We start from the raw sequence: 17417 nt of genomic DNA, 5'->3' as shown, positions 1-17417 counted from the left end.
CTCCTACTGGAACTTCATCCAGTTTCCTTGTTGTATTTACCACAGAAAACCACAGGTCACAGAACAGTGGAACCATGGCTTGTTCCATCAGCCAATAGATGTCATGATAGAAAACATAAAAGTAGGAAAGATTAAAATACACAAAGTGTATTTTAGATGTAGATGGTCAAATGTGGATGGATGTTATATACATCTGTGAAAAATATGCATTTTTTAGTTGTAAAATATTACTTTTAAAGCTGATGTCCTTTGAAGTACATTTTTGACAAGTAGGCATACTTATGCCTAGTCACCCGAGGGATACTAAGAACCATTTGCAAGATTTTTGTTTGTCATTTTGCTGGCACGGTCTTTGACCATCTCTCTGTGCTGTCTGATCTCATTCATGTGCACATTTGTAAGGTTAGCCACGAGGTTACTGCTGTTGCTGCCACCGTTGGCAAGCAGAGCCAAGATGTATAAAAATATTTCTAATGGGGCAGTTGGCTGAGTGTGCTGCAACAACCAGCGGGTTATTGGGAGACAGGCCTTTCTGGACACCTTCAATCCTGCCCCTTTGTCTCAACGGCTTGGTCTTTGGTCTGTAAAGGGGAGAGGGGAATTAGGACCTGGCAGTACCCATTGGGTCAAGGTAGGGTCCTGCTGCTTTGAGATTCACAGGGGTGCCTGGCTCTGTGTCAACCACGTCACCCCTGCCAGTTTTACAGGACCATCTGCTGTTGCCCCCCTCTCTTCCCCGGCGGCTCAGTCCTGGCAGTGCCCGTCAGAACAAGTCAAGATGGCCGCCCCAGGTGGCAGTGCATGACAGCCGTAGCAGAGGGGGTTGCTGGGAGATACGATGCAGAGGTGGCTATCAGCCAGCCGGGGCCCGGGCTGAAGCTAATAACCCACCACCAGCCCCACCAGTCGCTCCATCCCCAACCCAACTCTCTCTTTTCCCTCTCCCACCGCTTCCGACATCAGCACCCGCTCACACCTCACTTCGACCAGGAAAGGCTATCAAGCCACCAAGTGCCTGCTGTACGCTGGTGTGATTAACGGCCCTGCGCCCCCATCCCGCCGGCCTCCTCCCTTTAAAGGGGCAAAGCGATTACCAGGGGACCAGAAGAGCATCACCTCTCCAAAACAGACCAGACACATGATGCACAGACAATGATTGTGTTATTGGTGCAGGAGTGCTACGTGATGAAAGGATAAATGGATCTTCTAGTCTAATAAGGGGAGACCGAAGAGGAAGGCAGCACAGAAAACAGTCCTACTGAGTGGTGTCAGCTGTAAAAGCAGTAGAGCGAGCGCTGTTTGATTCGGGCTGACCGGGGGTGGCAGCGTTTTCATGTTTGGAATGTGGTCCTCCTCATTTCTCCTAGCATAGAGGGAGAATGAGTCGGCTGTCACCTTCCAGGATTATGGGTTTGAGGCATGAGGTCTGGCCCCCTGAATTCATTATGGTCGTTCAACTCACAATGAGGATGAATCAAAGACAAGGCAATCAGTGGTGGACATTACAGATGAGCTCCTGTCAACTCTGGGAGACCAGTGAAACTGGGGGGATTCACTTTGTCTCTATGCCTACCCTAATGTGATACATTCAAATGCTTCTGAGACCTACTCACTTTTGGTATATTGTGTTGATAGAGTGAGAGGAATACAGAAGTAGTGAACACACCAAGTTAAAGTGCTATTATTGTGCTTTTATGGGCAATTGTCGACATTATGGTGTGAGTTGTTTAAGTAATTACTTCCAATCGACTGGGTCTAGAATATATAATACGGTTTGAGTCAGAACCCTGTTGTGTTTCAAAAAACGCCCCTCGTTTGATTAATATTATTGCTCATTTCAAATCAAATTCCAACTGTGCACTGTGCATGCTTGAAATAATGATGTGTATTTTTAGGTAATGCAAGAGTTGGATTTCAGGAAGTATGAAGCACACTACTTGGATTGTGTGTCAGACTACTTTATGCTAGCTCTATAGTCAAGTTTGAGTTGAATTCTTTCCATTTTGATGGTAAACAAATGCAGGCGCTGCCATGTTTTTCTTGACTTCTCAAGATGTCTGTCAACGGGTTGAGTCCAGCAGAATGTGCATATCCTCTGACCTTGTAAGAGTCAACACGAACAAAGACCATAGTTGCTGACTTTGACCAGCCGACCGGTGTGGGATTTCATCTTGACATGCACACGTGTGTGCCAACATGTGCTAATATACAATACGTTACTGACCAAGAACATCTCCATCTCAGTGCATGCAGAGACGCACAGCGGAAGTCTCACGCTACACTCGTGAGGGCTGGCAGGCCTGCCCAAACCATCGACCATACATGGCTGACTTCCTGTATCTTACGCCAAGTGTGCACTGCACATGCAGCATCTATCAAGGCGTGAGTTCAGGCCTATCTTTTTTTTTATAACATATTCTCTGAAGATGCTTAGACAGTAAATCTTCCCCACACCAACGCCTCGTTCCACATTTCCATAAATTTGCATCATCGTTGCGCCAGCCTGTGTTGTTCTGGAGTCAGTCGAGTGTCCTTGAACCATTGTTACTGCGCGGTCAAGGAGAAAACCACAGATTGTGAGATAACATTACTCTGTACGGACACCCAACTGAATGTAAATAAACAGCATCAGTTACACTAGCTACTACAGGTCTTGAAAACTCAACATCTGTCAGGCAGTGTTAAAGTAATGTTTGAACTTTTCGACAAACTTGGATGGGTATGAATGCACATGCTACATATATACTAACAGCTGTAAACAAAGCCTGTGTTAGCAGAGGTGCCAAACAGAAGATGTCAACATGGCTTTATAACATGTTTCCTGTGTCCGTATAACAGTTAAAAGACATTGAACAATAGCATTTGGATGACAAACGCTGATGACCTTTGCTTTGCATCTGAATGGCGACTTGTGAAAGGCATGAGCTGAAGACAGCCACATAAGCCCCCGCCTCCAGAACAGGGAACTGGATCTGATGACAATGGATGCATGTGAGCGTTTTCCTCTTCTGTATAAATTACCTAGCCTCTTCAATAACTTGATTAATGTAGAATTAGATGTATTTCCCCGCTTGCCACAGTTGTTGCTCTGGCTGTTTCCATGGAGACAGAAATTTAATGCAGAAGGATACTGAAGACCACAAACACATACACGCACAGGCACACAACACACGTGATGTTTTCTCCTTGATTGCATGCAAACAGTTAACTGTTGTCATTTTCCTCATGTTGTCTTTACTGTAATGTTTTGTGACATGATATTGAGTGTGGGATGTTACAGGCGTTGACCTCTGCTAATTATTCTGCCTCACCGCATAGAGTTTAAATTGTGGACTTGGCACATGCAGCTCTTTTGATGAAAAGAGTTGTGTCCATTCTTTGGGACAGCTGCAATCCCAAGCTTTTGTCAGAGTATTTGGTGGTGAGAAAAAACTCATTGTGCAAAGACAAAAACCTAACACCAGCTGATAGCCCTGTGGACACTTTTAATTACTCAAACAATGTTCAATCCATTCTGTGTAATGCGGAGCTGAGGACAAAAACAAACATAGAATTCAGGGTTGTTTTGTCGCCTGGCTCTATTTAAATTGAACCACATGTATAGTCTCCGTGCTCCAGACCTGCAGACCAAGCCTGGGGTTAGCATGTTAACCCTGGAACCCCTGGTTCTGCTCATACCAATGGATTTACCAATAGCTGATGTTAGACGAGGTGTGAAATGCATGCGACCAATTTCATCAACCTCAAGTCAGTACATTTCCACTACTCCATTACTACGACTCATTTTCAAATTGATGTCTGGTAGTTCACACTCTGTCGTTCACCCACTTTGGGCTGTTTTTAGGCTTACATAGTGGATCTAACATTCTCTATCATATGATAAAGTGTTTTCTTACCATCTGACCAAAGAATACTTAATAGCACAATTTTCTGTGCTTTAGATCAGTTCACCAACCTTCTATAGACAGTTTATCCCAGAACTGTGCCGATAGATCCAAGGCTAGTGATGGGAATCTAGAAGCTATGTAACAAGGTGTTGAGAGTCAGTGAGTGGGGGTGGGTGTACAATACGGCACGCCTCAGTGTCTTCATAGCTGCTTTAATCTACTCCTACCTCTTTATTGATTTCTTAGGGATTTTTTTTTCTTCATAAAACTGGAACCCAGAGAAGGTTGACTTGGTATAGCTGGTCAGGGACTACAGCTCCTGGCACTTCAAAGCCTTAAGGTCTTGTTACAGTCATTTAGGTGTATTTCATGGTGGTACTGTAACTACAGTGGATATAGAAAACACTGGGAACGCATGAACTGTAGACCACTCTGATTCGCTGCGAGTACAGTTGCATGTATTTCGTCACATCATTATTAAGTTATTCCTTTGTATATGCGTGTAACTAGAGATGTTGCTTTTTTTTTATTATTAGAACTGTTCACTGACAAAACTGTATCTGTCATGGCCACAAAGCGATCTATTTTAAAAGAGTATGAGTGATTGACGTTCCGTTGGTTTAACTGCTCACAGAGGAATGAGGAACTCAAAGAGGTTAATGGCTCTTGAAATCGCCAGTTTAAGATCAGATATACACAAGAACAGATATGGCATTGAGAGAATCTTTGTTGAGATAAAAGAATCCCTTATTTTTAGCCTTGCTCCCCAGAGCCCACCATACCTAGGACTGGTGCAGATTTATAGTGAACAATATCTTCTGTTCTAATGAAGTGAAGCCTGTTTGAAGTTTTTTCCTCCACAGTTTTCACTAATTGAATTTTATGCAGTGATGAATTAATATCACGGTACTTCCTGCTTTTGATTGTGATAGATTCTTCCCAGAGGTAATAGATTTGAACTAGATTAATTTTGATCCTTTATCAATAACACTGCAGAGATCTTAGTGTGGATACAATTCAACACACCATGACTTCTGTTTGGTTCTCAAAAACTCCCATGCAACTTAGCACAGCTCTTCTCTCCATCAGACATTAGTGAATTATTCACAATGCGTCTTTAGACCCAGCCTGTCTTTGAATGATAGATGTGGCAGACGTTACGAGGGCTCTGCTGTCCTTTGAAAAGTCAAATGTTCGACAGCTGTATGAGACGATAATCTGACGTTCTGAGATGTCTTCGGAAAGAATTCCTGGGCATGCAAAGATGCAGGAGCTCATAGAGGGGTTTATGTCACCATAGTTGGGATGGAGTTTTATAGAGTTTACAAACCCCTCGCCCCACACACACAAGCACTTTTAAAACCTTGGGGACAGTGTTGAGAAATATGCGGTATAACTGGTGGATTCATGAAATATGGACTGAGTGAGTTAGACTGAAGCACTGAGCTGAGTGAAAACAAAAAAGGTTAGCATTTACGAGAAGCTATAGAATACAATCCTTGTACTGTATGCTATGGCTGTTTTGATTGGTGAAGAGATTGATTGATAGAGAGATCCACCTATGACCTTTATACTTGATCCATAGCTTGTCGTGGTAAGGTCAGAGGTAGAGGGAATTGTTCTTCCCCAGTAACAAGGGAATATTTCCAGGGGTTTCAGAAAAGGTTGTGGGAGACTTTGTACCGAAGACTGTCATTTCACAAGATACTATTGAATATGAACAGAGAGGATTCAACCCCAGGAGAGTCTATTACTGAAAAACGTTGCGTTGTATTCAATCCAGACCTCAGACAGGGAGGCCATTAGTTACGGTGATTCTTTTAAACAAAGGGATATCGGCTGGCTCACCTCAGGAAATGAGAATCGTTTCAAGAATATGAAATTCATTGAGGAAAAAAATAATCGATTCCTTTTTTCATTTCAATCCATTTCATTTCCATGCAGTGAGGATTGCAGGGATATCCCTGTTCCAACCTTGTAGAACGGTTGTGAAAGACAATTAAAATGGCCACCTTCTAACTTGAACATGTACTGCTGCTAAAACTTCGATGGCTATCACTGATCCCTGTTGGATAATAAACGACAGGACTTTTTCACCTTTCAGTCATATTGAGAGATATTGTAAGTAAAAAAAAGCGTCTAACTGTGGTGTCAGGAAAAGAATCTGGCACAGAGTCTTCGCGTTTTGAGAATTAAGATGGTCGACGGCATGAAACTTCACTGTAAAATCTACAAACACACTGATCGACACAAGACGCATGAATACAGATCCAGTTAGATTAGTATGGTCTGGTACTGTACCTGCAAGTTGCTAGAGAAATTGAACCATACTCACAATTCCAAAACAGTTCATCTTCAGCAGGGATCCACTGTAAAGTTATGTTCTGGTGCTGTTCCCTCAACAGAATAGATAACTACAGGGCTTCAGCTCTCATTAGCGTTGCTTCCAGAACGTGGCCACAGTTTCCCATTGACATATGTGATTAAAGAGCATTATTGAAGAAGCCCAGGCCCCTCGTGACCCCAGAGCCCCCAGAGCTTCTGTCTTCATCTGGAGGAGAGCTAACACACAGGATGCTGCTGCTTGATATTCACCCCCATACTTCACGCAGGGACTGGTTTCCATCAATATTAACCTCCTAGGTGGATCCAACTGCACTGCACGTCGCTTTTCCAACTTTATGAAACTTGTATGTGGAAAAAGGTCTATGCAAGAAGTTAGATTCTAGCGTGTGGAACGCATGGTTTTATGATTTGGAACCAGTGATTTAGTTCTGCCTGAGTGTTTTGGTCTTAATAGGAAACTCTCTGAAATGATTACTGGGTTGTTGGCCTTTCAAAACATGTAAAAACGGATTCAACCTCTCTATAAAGTAAACACATACATTTTCTACTCTACAAATTTTTCAGTTTAATAATCAACACCTCCCCACCCACTGTTAATCTTTTTAGCCTTGCATTAGCTGTGAAGGCTTATTTGCTTATTTGTTTATTTATTTATTAATTTACTTACTTTGGCCCCCTCCCACCCCCCCGAATCCACTTTTAGCTGACATTTCTCCTTGCAGTGGCGAAGGATGACCTTTGAGAAAAGAACACTTCCTGCCAGCTTTGGGCGAGAGGTCTCCGAATATGCTTACACCCTCCCCCTCTTGTTGGAATACATACATGCAGCACTGCCCACCTAGCATCCACAAGAAAGAGAGAGAGAGAGAGAGAGAGAGAGAGAGAGAGAGAGAGAGAGAGAGAGAGAGAGAGAGAGAGAGAGCTCAGGCTGGCGCTTGTGTAACTGCTATCTTGAGACTTAAGGGTATAGTCCTTGTTCCATTTAGAGGGAGCTGATTCTCTCCCCTGCTCATGCTCTATCACTGATGCGTTTGTTTTAGCCTCTGGCTGGCAGAACAGAGACCAGTTCTAGCTCATTCTCAGGTGCAGATGTTCATCCGTATGCCGTCTGACTGCAGTGCCACTCAAGGTTAACACTGACATTAACGTCTGCTGGTTAGAAATCAACCAAGGCGCTACATCTTTTTGTATCTCTCTCCCTTCTATCTCTTTCTCATTCTCTACCCCTCTCTCAGTGACAAACACAACTCTTTAACATGTCCGTTAAAACACATACAAGCACTTTAGGGACACGTGCTGGTGCTTCCAGAGCTCTACAAAACACACGTCTATTAAATGGAACAAGTGTGTGCAAGGGTATAGTGTTACCCCGTAGCCACGAGCTGTACCCTGCTTAATGAGGACCTGCAAGGGCTTCTTTTCAATCTGTAGCATTTCCCTAATTTATTCAGTCTGTGGCACCGAGTCTGTACCCGTTGGGAGTACTTTTTTCATGGGGAATGTCAGTGAATATTCTGTTTCATGATATACTGTATTCACACATTTCTGTTACTCTCTGTTGAGTCTGGGTCTATTTACCAGGGGAGCAGTGGATTTGGACTTTGTTGAATTAATGCAGATTGCAGCTATTGTTAAGCATTTTGCCTTTTTCTGTTTTGAAACCTTCTTCCAAACTGTTCGAGGCTGCCTTTCGTTGAGATAGTAAGAGGGGTGACTCAGATATGGGTGTTGTTCTGCGTGTCAGTCTGTGTGTTTCTTGTGTTTAAACTGGATGTGGTGTGTGTTGTTGTATGGGTGTGTATGTTGTGTCTCCAGGTGAGAGTGTCTGTGCGGGCGTGTGTGGGTGTGTGTGTGTGTGTGTGTGAACCCGGGGATGTGTGTTAAGACTTCCCACAGGTCTCTTCATGCGTTGACAGCGGATAACCCACAGAACCAACAACTCCTCCCCGAGTATCACAGGAAATGAGAAAGGTTGCAGGATCCTTAGCTCCCTGTTGCCATGGAAATAGGCCTTATCACTGAGCGCTGCTTGTTAGACGACTTTCTAAAGAAGCCTGGGAGGAAAGGCAGGCCAAACAGTGGAGCAACATCTGCAACCACGGCACAGATGCCTGTTTGCATAAGTTACTGATAAAATGTGTGTGTCCTTCGTAACTGAAAGTGTGGGGCAAGATAGGCATATTTGTATTTTTTGAAAGGTATGTAAATTAGAGAGTTGAGAAATATGTACCAATATACCAGTATAGAAGGATAAATATGTTTATACACTTTATATATGTTAAGGAACATCCTTTAAGGCCTGCGTAGTCCTTTCATTGTTTGAAATTCAATGCAATGCTTTGAGCTACTACCAACTATCTGGTGTGAACAGATACCGTTGCTTGTTGCTGAAACATTGCATAGTGGGTTCATATTATGAATTTTGCTATGCATATGTTTCAAATCAAATGTAACATGCGCATCATGCGTAACAGCCCATGTAGATTGCACTGAAGCAGACTGTAAAAGCTGTGCTTTGGCAGAGTGAACCCAAATGAAATATTCATGACGTAATACAATTTGTTCTCCGCTTCTGCCCTAATTTTATTCATCTATGTCAGTGCTCATACTAACTGTATGATAGGAGAGTTTGAAAAGGCCGTCTTATAGTGGGCCGCCACATCAGTATCTATAGCATCATCATGGAACCTCAGATAAAATCTGAAAGAAAGTCTGTTTTATATTAAAACTGACCTCAAGTGTTCTGGTCAGATCACTTATGAGGTTTCCGACCATTCCTATTGAATTTGGTGGCTTTTACAGTCCCCTGGGGGTTTACTTAAGTCAATTGAATTTGTTGACTTGAAAATGGCCAAGTTTCTTTTATTGAGTTGCCTGAACCGCACGATTCCTGCAGCTGATCCTGTTTCCTCTGGTTTGTCGATAGCCGTTTGCAGTTTCTTGCCCTATTTCCATCCAGGTCTGTCCTTACTTGCCTGTGGTTAACATTCACTCTTTTTTCACTTTTCTTTTTTTCTCTCTTTCTCTGCAGAAACCTGGCAAAGAACCCCCTGACCACGCTGTCATGGCAGCTGTTTCAAAACCTACAACTATCTGAGCTGTAAGTTTGCTCCTTTATTTCATCTGCCTCGTGCTAAGGTAAAAAAAAGGTTGTGGTTTAAATTAGATCAGCATCAGCGTCATTCTCACACACAATTCTGCCCAAACAATAATCGCTTTTAGTAAATGCTATTATAATTCATGTCTGGGTTGTGCAAAACCTCTAATTTGTTTGAGATGGAGGATTAAAAAAAAACGGAAGGGTGGCTCAGCTTCAACTTAACTGCGGTGTCGTGGCACAGTGATCTTCAAAGTCATTTACACCCGACTTAATTAAGACACGCACAGGAAACGTAATGGTTTTGTAGGAGGGAGAGTCTGACCTCATTTTCTTGTTTGTCATGAATATTTGAGCAATCAGTGTGTTTATAAAATGAGTTTGCTCTTTCACCACCGAGGAGAACATTTCAGTCTAGACCTGCATTGTAATTTGCACATCATTATAGAAGCCCTGTCCATCAGCGCACCTGCCCTGTCATGTGGAGGGGTAGGATCTTCCCTGCTCGGCCCAACGCTGCCTCTACACCAGCCTGATGACACCAGGCTGTAGGGTGTGGTCACATGGGGTGTGTAGGGGGAAGGCCTATTTAAAGCAGCCCTCCTTATTGTGCTATTTCCAGAGGTAGAAGCAGGGCAGATCCTTTGAGGAGAAAGATGGGGTGAGTGGGGGTAGGGGGGAGGCTACTGTGTGTGATAATGCTAACGGGGTAGTCCTGCTGTATAGATAAGGACGTGAGAAGAGAAAGCCCGGTCATACGGTAGTGGAAGTCAGATGGCTGAGCGGTGAGGGTGTCGGGATAGTAATCCAAAGGTTGCTGGATCAATTCCCTGCCATGCCAAATGATGTTGTGTCTTTGGGGAAGGCACTTCACCCTACTTGCCTTGGCGGGAATGTCCCTGTACTTACTGTAAGTCGCTCTGGATAAGAGTGTCTGCTAAATGACTAAATGTAAAAATGTAAATGTAGTGTCACACTGTCCCCCAACAGACTATTGGACTTCCTAAGTGAATATTTGTGCCTGTGCACAATGCCCTTTGCTACCTCGCCCCCCCTTCCCCCCGCCTTCCTCTCTCCTCTCCATGCCTCCCTCTCGATGAATTACAGTCTAGATGTTTCCCAGTTTTTTCTTCGCCGTTCCACATGGAGGACAAAGGACGCCAGGGGATTTTCCGGTCAACTTAACATTTCATATCTGATATTCTACAAGAATAGGAGATTGAGGCTTGGGTTTTGGTAAAAGGGGCGTGATTTGGTGTCAACACGATCACAGAGGCATGGCACTGAGTTACATAAGAAAGAAGCCATGTGGAATCAAGCTGAGTTAACAGGAAATGAATCACTGGATCCAATGGAGACACTGGCACATTACTGCAATAATCATTCTAATATAAGTGTATTAACACTGCAAGTCAATCACTCCACATTACAGTAAGCACATCTACCAGGGGGTGCGAATGTTTAGTCTGCAATTTTTTGACTAATGCGTCCCAGCACGTCAAACCACATCCATTTTATATATAAACAGAGACACATTAAACCATCTGAAATAACAGTTGTTTCCCACCACGAGGAGAAGGCTTGGCCTTTTGGTCTTATTTGGTTTTATTTTGGTCTCAAAAATCTGAGGCGGAAAGTGTTCTTGAAACATGATTTTAAAGTACTTTGCGAAACATGATTTAGGCCTATCAATTGACAGTGTATGAGAGCTGTTTGTTTGCAGTGAATGACATAATTTCTGCATACTGTTCCAGACACCTTGGGGAAAAACTAAAGAGGAGAATCATGAGATTCAGACGAAAGCATCTGCCTTACTGTTGTCTCATATACATCCGCTAAAATCCAACTTTAGTTATCAAGAGCTAATTGTCAAAGCTAGTTGAGTGTCAATACGACGAGTTTATTTCTTCATTTTTTTCTGACAGATATAGCATGCCCTCAGTCACCCGAGGTTCTTCGTAGTTCTGTTGAAAGAGGCCTAACAAGGCTTTGAGTTTTCCACAATGAAGTCAAGCTCCTACTCTGGTTCATGTTGCTTTTTGTCAGTCTGTGCCCTTCAGCCAATGGAGGAGAGTTTACAGACCTGCTACACATGCTGACCCATCGTAAGCCTGTGAATTGTATCAGGGTGAAAGGTTGCTTAATGCTAAATATGCTGTTGTTGCTCCAAGGGTACTATGATTGGAGATGCCTGAGTAGCACATCCACTGTCAAGGAAGCTCATTCACTACCCCCCACCTCCTATCACTTAAATATAAGTTTTTTTTTTTCAGTTTGCAACTAAACCCGTTTGCCAGAGGCAGTGTGCATCCTCAATCCTTTTATTCTGTTGACTTTACTTTAATCCTACTCTCTCCATGAAGCAGAGGGCTCCACAAATCCAAACATTTATGCGTCTCTCCATGAAAGGGATTTCCGTTTGACTAAAATGGAAAGATAAAACTTGCCAGGCTTTTGATGGGTCTTGTCATGGATTAGAAGGATTTCTATAGGGAGCCCAGGGGCCACCTGAGCAGCCAATAAGAGATAGATGAGGTGAGATAATTAAAGTTTGTTAATATGCACCTGCAGTCTTGGAGTCTTGTTATTGTACTTCACACATCTGAAAACACCAAGGTGGCTGTAGAGGCCAAGATTAACTACTCAGGAGAAGGAAAAAAAGTTCCTCATAAGCTGCAACTTTGTTTGACTCTTACTTCTTAAATACTCATCTGACCTGCCTCCCACTTCTTAAATGTCTAAATGATTGCGGTGCAGGTGGTGTTGTGGATAAGCCAAGTAAGGTCTGGTTCCCCCAGCCAAATTATGCCATAGTCATTTAAGAAAGCTAGCCACTGTGAGAGCCCCTGGGAGTCTGGCTAACCCTGGTGTTTGCTACACTGAATAGGGAAAACATAACAGAGAAAGCCGGAGCTCTGATTGACTGAAGGACACACAATATTTGTTTTTGTATTGCTGAACACTTTAACCTGAAAACATTGTCCATTATCCTGATAACATTCTCCAGAGAGCAGACATTAGACAGTGAGACATCGGAAATGGTAGGCCTTATCTATCATTGGAAAGTAATAGGAGGCAATCTTGAATCTGGGAAACAGTTCCACCGCTCACGTGAAAGCTCTTACAACGACTGTACATTGAGCCCTGTTTTGCTGGTAAGAGCTATTTGAATGGGTCTGTCTGCAGGCAATCTGTGGCAATGGGCTGGCAGGCTGCCTACTTGACAGCTACATTATCTCTCTAGCACCTTAAATGCATGGCCTCCACCTCCACTCACCAACCACCCAGCATCTGGACCCAATAAAAGTGACACTGAAAAACTGACAAGTTGAGTACCTGGAACAAGGCAGAAGTAATGACACAGCTAGAAATAGAGAGATTTAGAGAGAGAGAAATAGAAGGAGAGAAACAGAAAGAGAGAGCTATAAAGACAGAGAGAGAGTGATAGTAAAACAAGTATCAGAAACCAAAATACCAAACACAAAATTGATGTTGCCTGTGTTAAATGTGGGTAAAATAGGAGTGTGTGTGGGGGGGATTTAGGAAATAAGCAGGATTTAAAAGCTAATATAATTTTATGCATGGTAAAAGGGATATTGAAGACTATTCAAGCTGAGATCAAAGCCCATGAGTAACAACCTACTCTATATCCTATTGTTGTACGGATGCCAGTTCAGTTCTGCACAGGCACCTGTGTGTGATTTTTCAGTCAACCAGCATCTGTTGTTGATCATTAGGCCTTCTTGAATGCCTAGCCGATTGTTAGCTTGAAGGAAAAATCCCGCTGCAAGCTCTGTTTTGTGGGTCATGTAACAATGTTTATGGTTCCTGCAAATGGTTCACATTTAAGCCATTGCTGCTGCTGATACTCTTGGCATATTAGGAAATAGTGTGCATTCCCCCAAAACAAGCAATTAATCATCTAATTGCATGTTAAACTGTATGTTGAGAACATAAAATTTCACTTTTTCCGCTTGGATTCTTTCGTCCAGTCTCACCAGCGCTCCTGCCAACCCAGCATATTTGCATATCTGTCTGTGTTAACTCCTCACAGATGAATAGAAGCCTGCGTATGGAGCCAGTGGTTATATTAATGATGATAATTACAGGGCGGGGGGAGTGCTTGGCCATGCAGGCCCCGGTGAGGACTGAGCCAGTCTCAGATGAGGTGTTGCTAGTCGAGTGTTTAATGAAAACCTTCTCCCTGAGAACCCTGCAGCCCAGTTTAGGGACCCCGGTTCGCACGGCCCAGACTCATTATACAGGAAGAATACATGGCTGCCACTCTGGCACTGTATCAGGGGAACAGAGGGGAAATAATTACTGGTTTACAACCCATGCTGATTAATTTATTTGCAATTTAATAAGCGATGAGCGTCACCTGTTACTGGCTATTGAAAGGCGTTGTGGTTTGGGCATGAACTGCTTTTGACCCAGTTTTTTTAACCATTAGCATGATGAAAATGTATCACAGCTTGTTTTGAATATGATAGAAGAACCTGACTACCTAATTTGTGATCCACCTGTGAAATATTTCAATCAAATTACTTTATAGAGAACCGTGGATATGATGCATAATTTATGATTACCAGCGATGTAAGGTTGACCCTTATCAAGGACGTTCGGATGGTCATTCATCTTGATAAAACCGGCCAATCGGTGAAGACACATTAGCATATGTAAAACACTGACTCCTGGAATGTTGAATAATGCGTCTCTTCATTATACAACATACCCTCTCAAGCAACACGTACATAAATAGAATAACACAAGCCTTACACTGAAACACACCCAGGATTGATCACCCAATCACATATCTCTCAGTGACCTTCCCTCGATTCAAGCATAATCATTCCTCTTTCCACACAAAAGCTCAAAACTCCCTTCAAATGGGCCTCACTGTGCCAGCCTGATTGATCTGAACCACCTACTATGTTGTTTGGTATTCATGGGGGCTGATTGCCGTCGCTGTTGCTGATGTTGTTGTTGTTGTTTGTCCTGGTGTTCTGCAGGAGGCTGGATGGCGTGGTGTTTGAGTGCGGCTGTGACATCCGCTGGATCCAGCTGTGGCAGCAGAGGGGGGAGGCAGGGCTGCACACCCAGCAGCTGTACTGCAGGAACGGAGCATCCAAGATCGAGCTCCGCCACATGTACATTGGCAACTGCGGTAGGTGTACATGCCTCACCCATGTTCTCGGGGTGACGGGTTACAAGTGTCACTCACTGTGTGTTTGTGTTTCTGTTTGCATGTCCGTGAGTGTCCGTGGATGCCTGCTATGTCTTGATATGTGTGTGTGTTTCTGTTTGTGTGCGTGTGTGTTCCTCCTCTCAGACCTGCCTGAGATCAGTGTGAGCCACTCTAACCTGACAGTGATGGAGGGGGACAATGTGACAGTAAGCTGCAATGGATCAGGAGCCCCCCTCCCAGAGGTGGACTGGACTGTTGGTGGTCTCCACTCCATCAACACACATCTGGTGAGTCTGACCAATCATTGTTCGTCTCCTCCTCCTTCCTCTGTTGTCCAAAGTCTGGTTTAAACTCTCTCTCTCTCTCTCTCTCTCTCTCTCTCTCTCTCTCTCTCTCTCTCTCTCTCTCTCTCTCTCTCTACTCTCTCTCTTTTTCCCCCTCTCTCTGTCTTTCTCTCAAATTCTTCCTCCCTCTTATCCCCTGTCCTCTCTCTCCTCCCTCCCTCATGCTCTGTTCTTGCAGTCCAACGTGTACTGGCCCAACATTCACTCTATCAACCTGACGCTGGTCAACGTCAGCCGTGACGACAACTTCTTCCAGCTGACCTGCATCGCTGAGAATGTGGTGGGGATGACCAACTCCTCCATCCAGCTCAATGTTCAGTGTAGGTTCTGGTTTGTCTAATCTTATCTGTGTTCTATCCAGCATGTTTGAAATGAATGGGGTTATTTAAATACATGGACTGAGATTTCTTTCCTGCTTCCTCACTCTCCGATTCAAAACTGAGCTAAACTGCCAGGTGACTGAGGCCCAATTAGGGACGTTATTTAATGAGCAAATACGAAGGCAGAAGGAAAACGGATGTATTGTCAACTTCAAAGGATAGCTGTGTGTGCCTCGGTTGTAGTGTGCAAGGTTTGTTGCAAAGTTTTATGCAACTTTTATGATGCATCCAATGATATACGTGTATTACTTTGTTTTGATGTATTGTTAGGGAATGATCAGGATTTTAAATACATATTTATATATTATTAATGTCACTGACAAGTGCAGAGAATAATTTACAGCCCTGCTCTCTCAATAAAGGAAAAATCCATCCATTATCAGGTGAAACCGTCTATTTCTGCAGGTACATTTAGAATGCAATGAGGTGTTGCATGGTTCTAAATGGAGTGAAATTGATGTCGCCAATTAGCGAGAATACACCCTCTAGCCTGTCTGAAACCTCACATCGCAGATATGGAAGTGGAAATAGGTAGGAAAAAAAGAGAAACAGCCATCACTGTAATAAAATGAATAATTAGATCACCATCAGGAAACATGTTCACATAAATACTGCATGTCTCACAGCCTCATGTGTCAACCTTTATGAAAAGCCAGCTCTGATCACAGGGCTTTTGTCTTCAGTATTTGACTCAAAACCAAATATTTATGCTATTTAACAGGTGCATATTGTGAGAGAGTGAAATTCTTCAACCTGTTGTGGAGAGCTCTGATGAGATAATGACTTACTAGAGAGTATTTTGTTGTTACGTCATTACATAAGATTGACGTTTGCCCACACACCAAAATGTATAGATATTCTCCGGTCGTACCTCTCTACCAGTGTACGCTGCACACTTCTTCGTGGCTTTTGTTCATCTCTTTTCCTGGTGCTGCAGATTAACTTATCAATTTTACACCACATGCTTTTGTGGTAATTACATCTCCTCTTCTGCAACTGCCTATTGTCTCAGGAAATGTCGTAAAATAGGTTTTCTACTGTTCTGAGGATGGAGGATGACTAACAGAGAAATGAGTCTGCCTTCCGTCATGTGTGACAGTCGTCAGAATTAGCAAGTTTAGCAAGTCTGCAATTATCCACAATGGAAGCTTCACAGAATTGTTCTTCCTGTTTTCAATAGATCACTACTTTGTCCTCTACCAACTGCGCACAACGTTTCCCGCCTCACCAAGAGAACAGTGGAGGTCCCGGAATTGTTATAATTTTTTATTTATATTTTACACATTTCATGCAGGTTTTCTTTGAAGTTAACTTGCTTTTTATTATTGGCGTGTTGTGAAGTGTTAGCAAGCCTACCTCTATGAAATGCAGTGCTGGTTAGAATACTGGACTCCACAGGGAAAGGACTCGACAGCCTAACAGTGTGACTTGTTATTTTGTACAACAGAGCAGATCGCAACCCATTGTCGCCTGCAGCCCACATTCTAGCATCAACTTGTTGGAACCTCATTCGCTTTGAAAAGAAGATATGTGTTAGCATTAGATAACGTTATAAAAGTACTGCATGCTTGTATGGCGTGTCAGCGCTCATCAAAGACGTGGGGTTTATCAAAGCCCGTCATCTTCATGTTGACATTACCAGGACACAGTGTTGCTGTTGTCCAACATGGAGGGCTATAATGACTTATTGTATCGACTGAGACCCGGGGAGATGATGTGATGACAGCGGCACATTGAGGAGAAAATGGATCTGTCCCTACGTGTCCATCAGTAAGGCAGAGTAGGTGGGGGTGGGGGAGGAGGAGGGGGGGCACTCTTTCTCTCCATCCTCTCCAGCTCCTCGATCGTCCTCTGCTTCTTCTTTTCCCCTCAGTGATTCCCCCTCCCTCCGTGTTTCTCACGCTCTCTTTCCTCAGTTCCTAACTCCTTCAGACACACACACACACGCAAACTCTCAGAGAGAGACACATTGAGACCTATGCACGCGCACGCACACACACACACACACACACGCACAAACTCTCAGAGAGAGACACATTGAGACGTATGGACACACACGCTCGCACACACGCAGATATGCTCAAATACACACCATCAGTCGCCCTCCCTGCTCTCTGTCCCCTCCCTGTCTCCGTCTCTGAGGGACTGCATTGCAGACCGGGCTAGCCTCGGGCA

The 17417-nt window shown here is 43.6% G+C and overlaps 1 protein-coding gene across 1 annotated transcript in view; it reads left to right on the top strand.

The window, feature by feature from the left end:
- ntrk3b (neurotrophic tyrosine kinase, receptor, type 3b) overlaps positions 1-17417 on the top strand; it is an 82489-nt gene that overhangs the window by 23772 nt on the left and 41300 nt on the right. The window contains exons 4-7 of the mRNA XM_084682122.1: positions 9265-9333; positions 14343-14497; positions 14663-14805; positions 15041-15182. Coding sequence (XP_084538248.1) covers positions 9265-9333; positions 14343-14497; positions 14663-14805; positions 15041-15182 — 509 coding nt within the window. The remainder of the gene's footprint in view (positions 1-9264; positions 9334-14342; positions 14498-14662; positions 14806-15040; positions 15183-17417) is intronic.

The sequence above is a fragment of the Hypomesus nipponensis genome, chromosome 19 (assembly GCF_054491055.1).
Source record: "Hypomesus nipponensis isolate SF chromosome 19, ASM5449105v1, whole genome shotgun sequence".
In the NCBI taxonomy this organism is placed as follows: Eukaryota; Metazoa; Chordata; class Actinopteri; order Osmeriformes; family Osmeridae; genus Hypomesus; species Hypomesus nipponensis.
The sequence above is the reverse complement of the archived record's forward strand: the minus strand, read 5'-3'. Positions and strand labels throughout refer to the sequence as shown.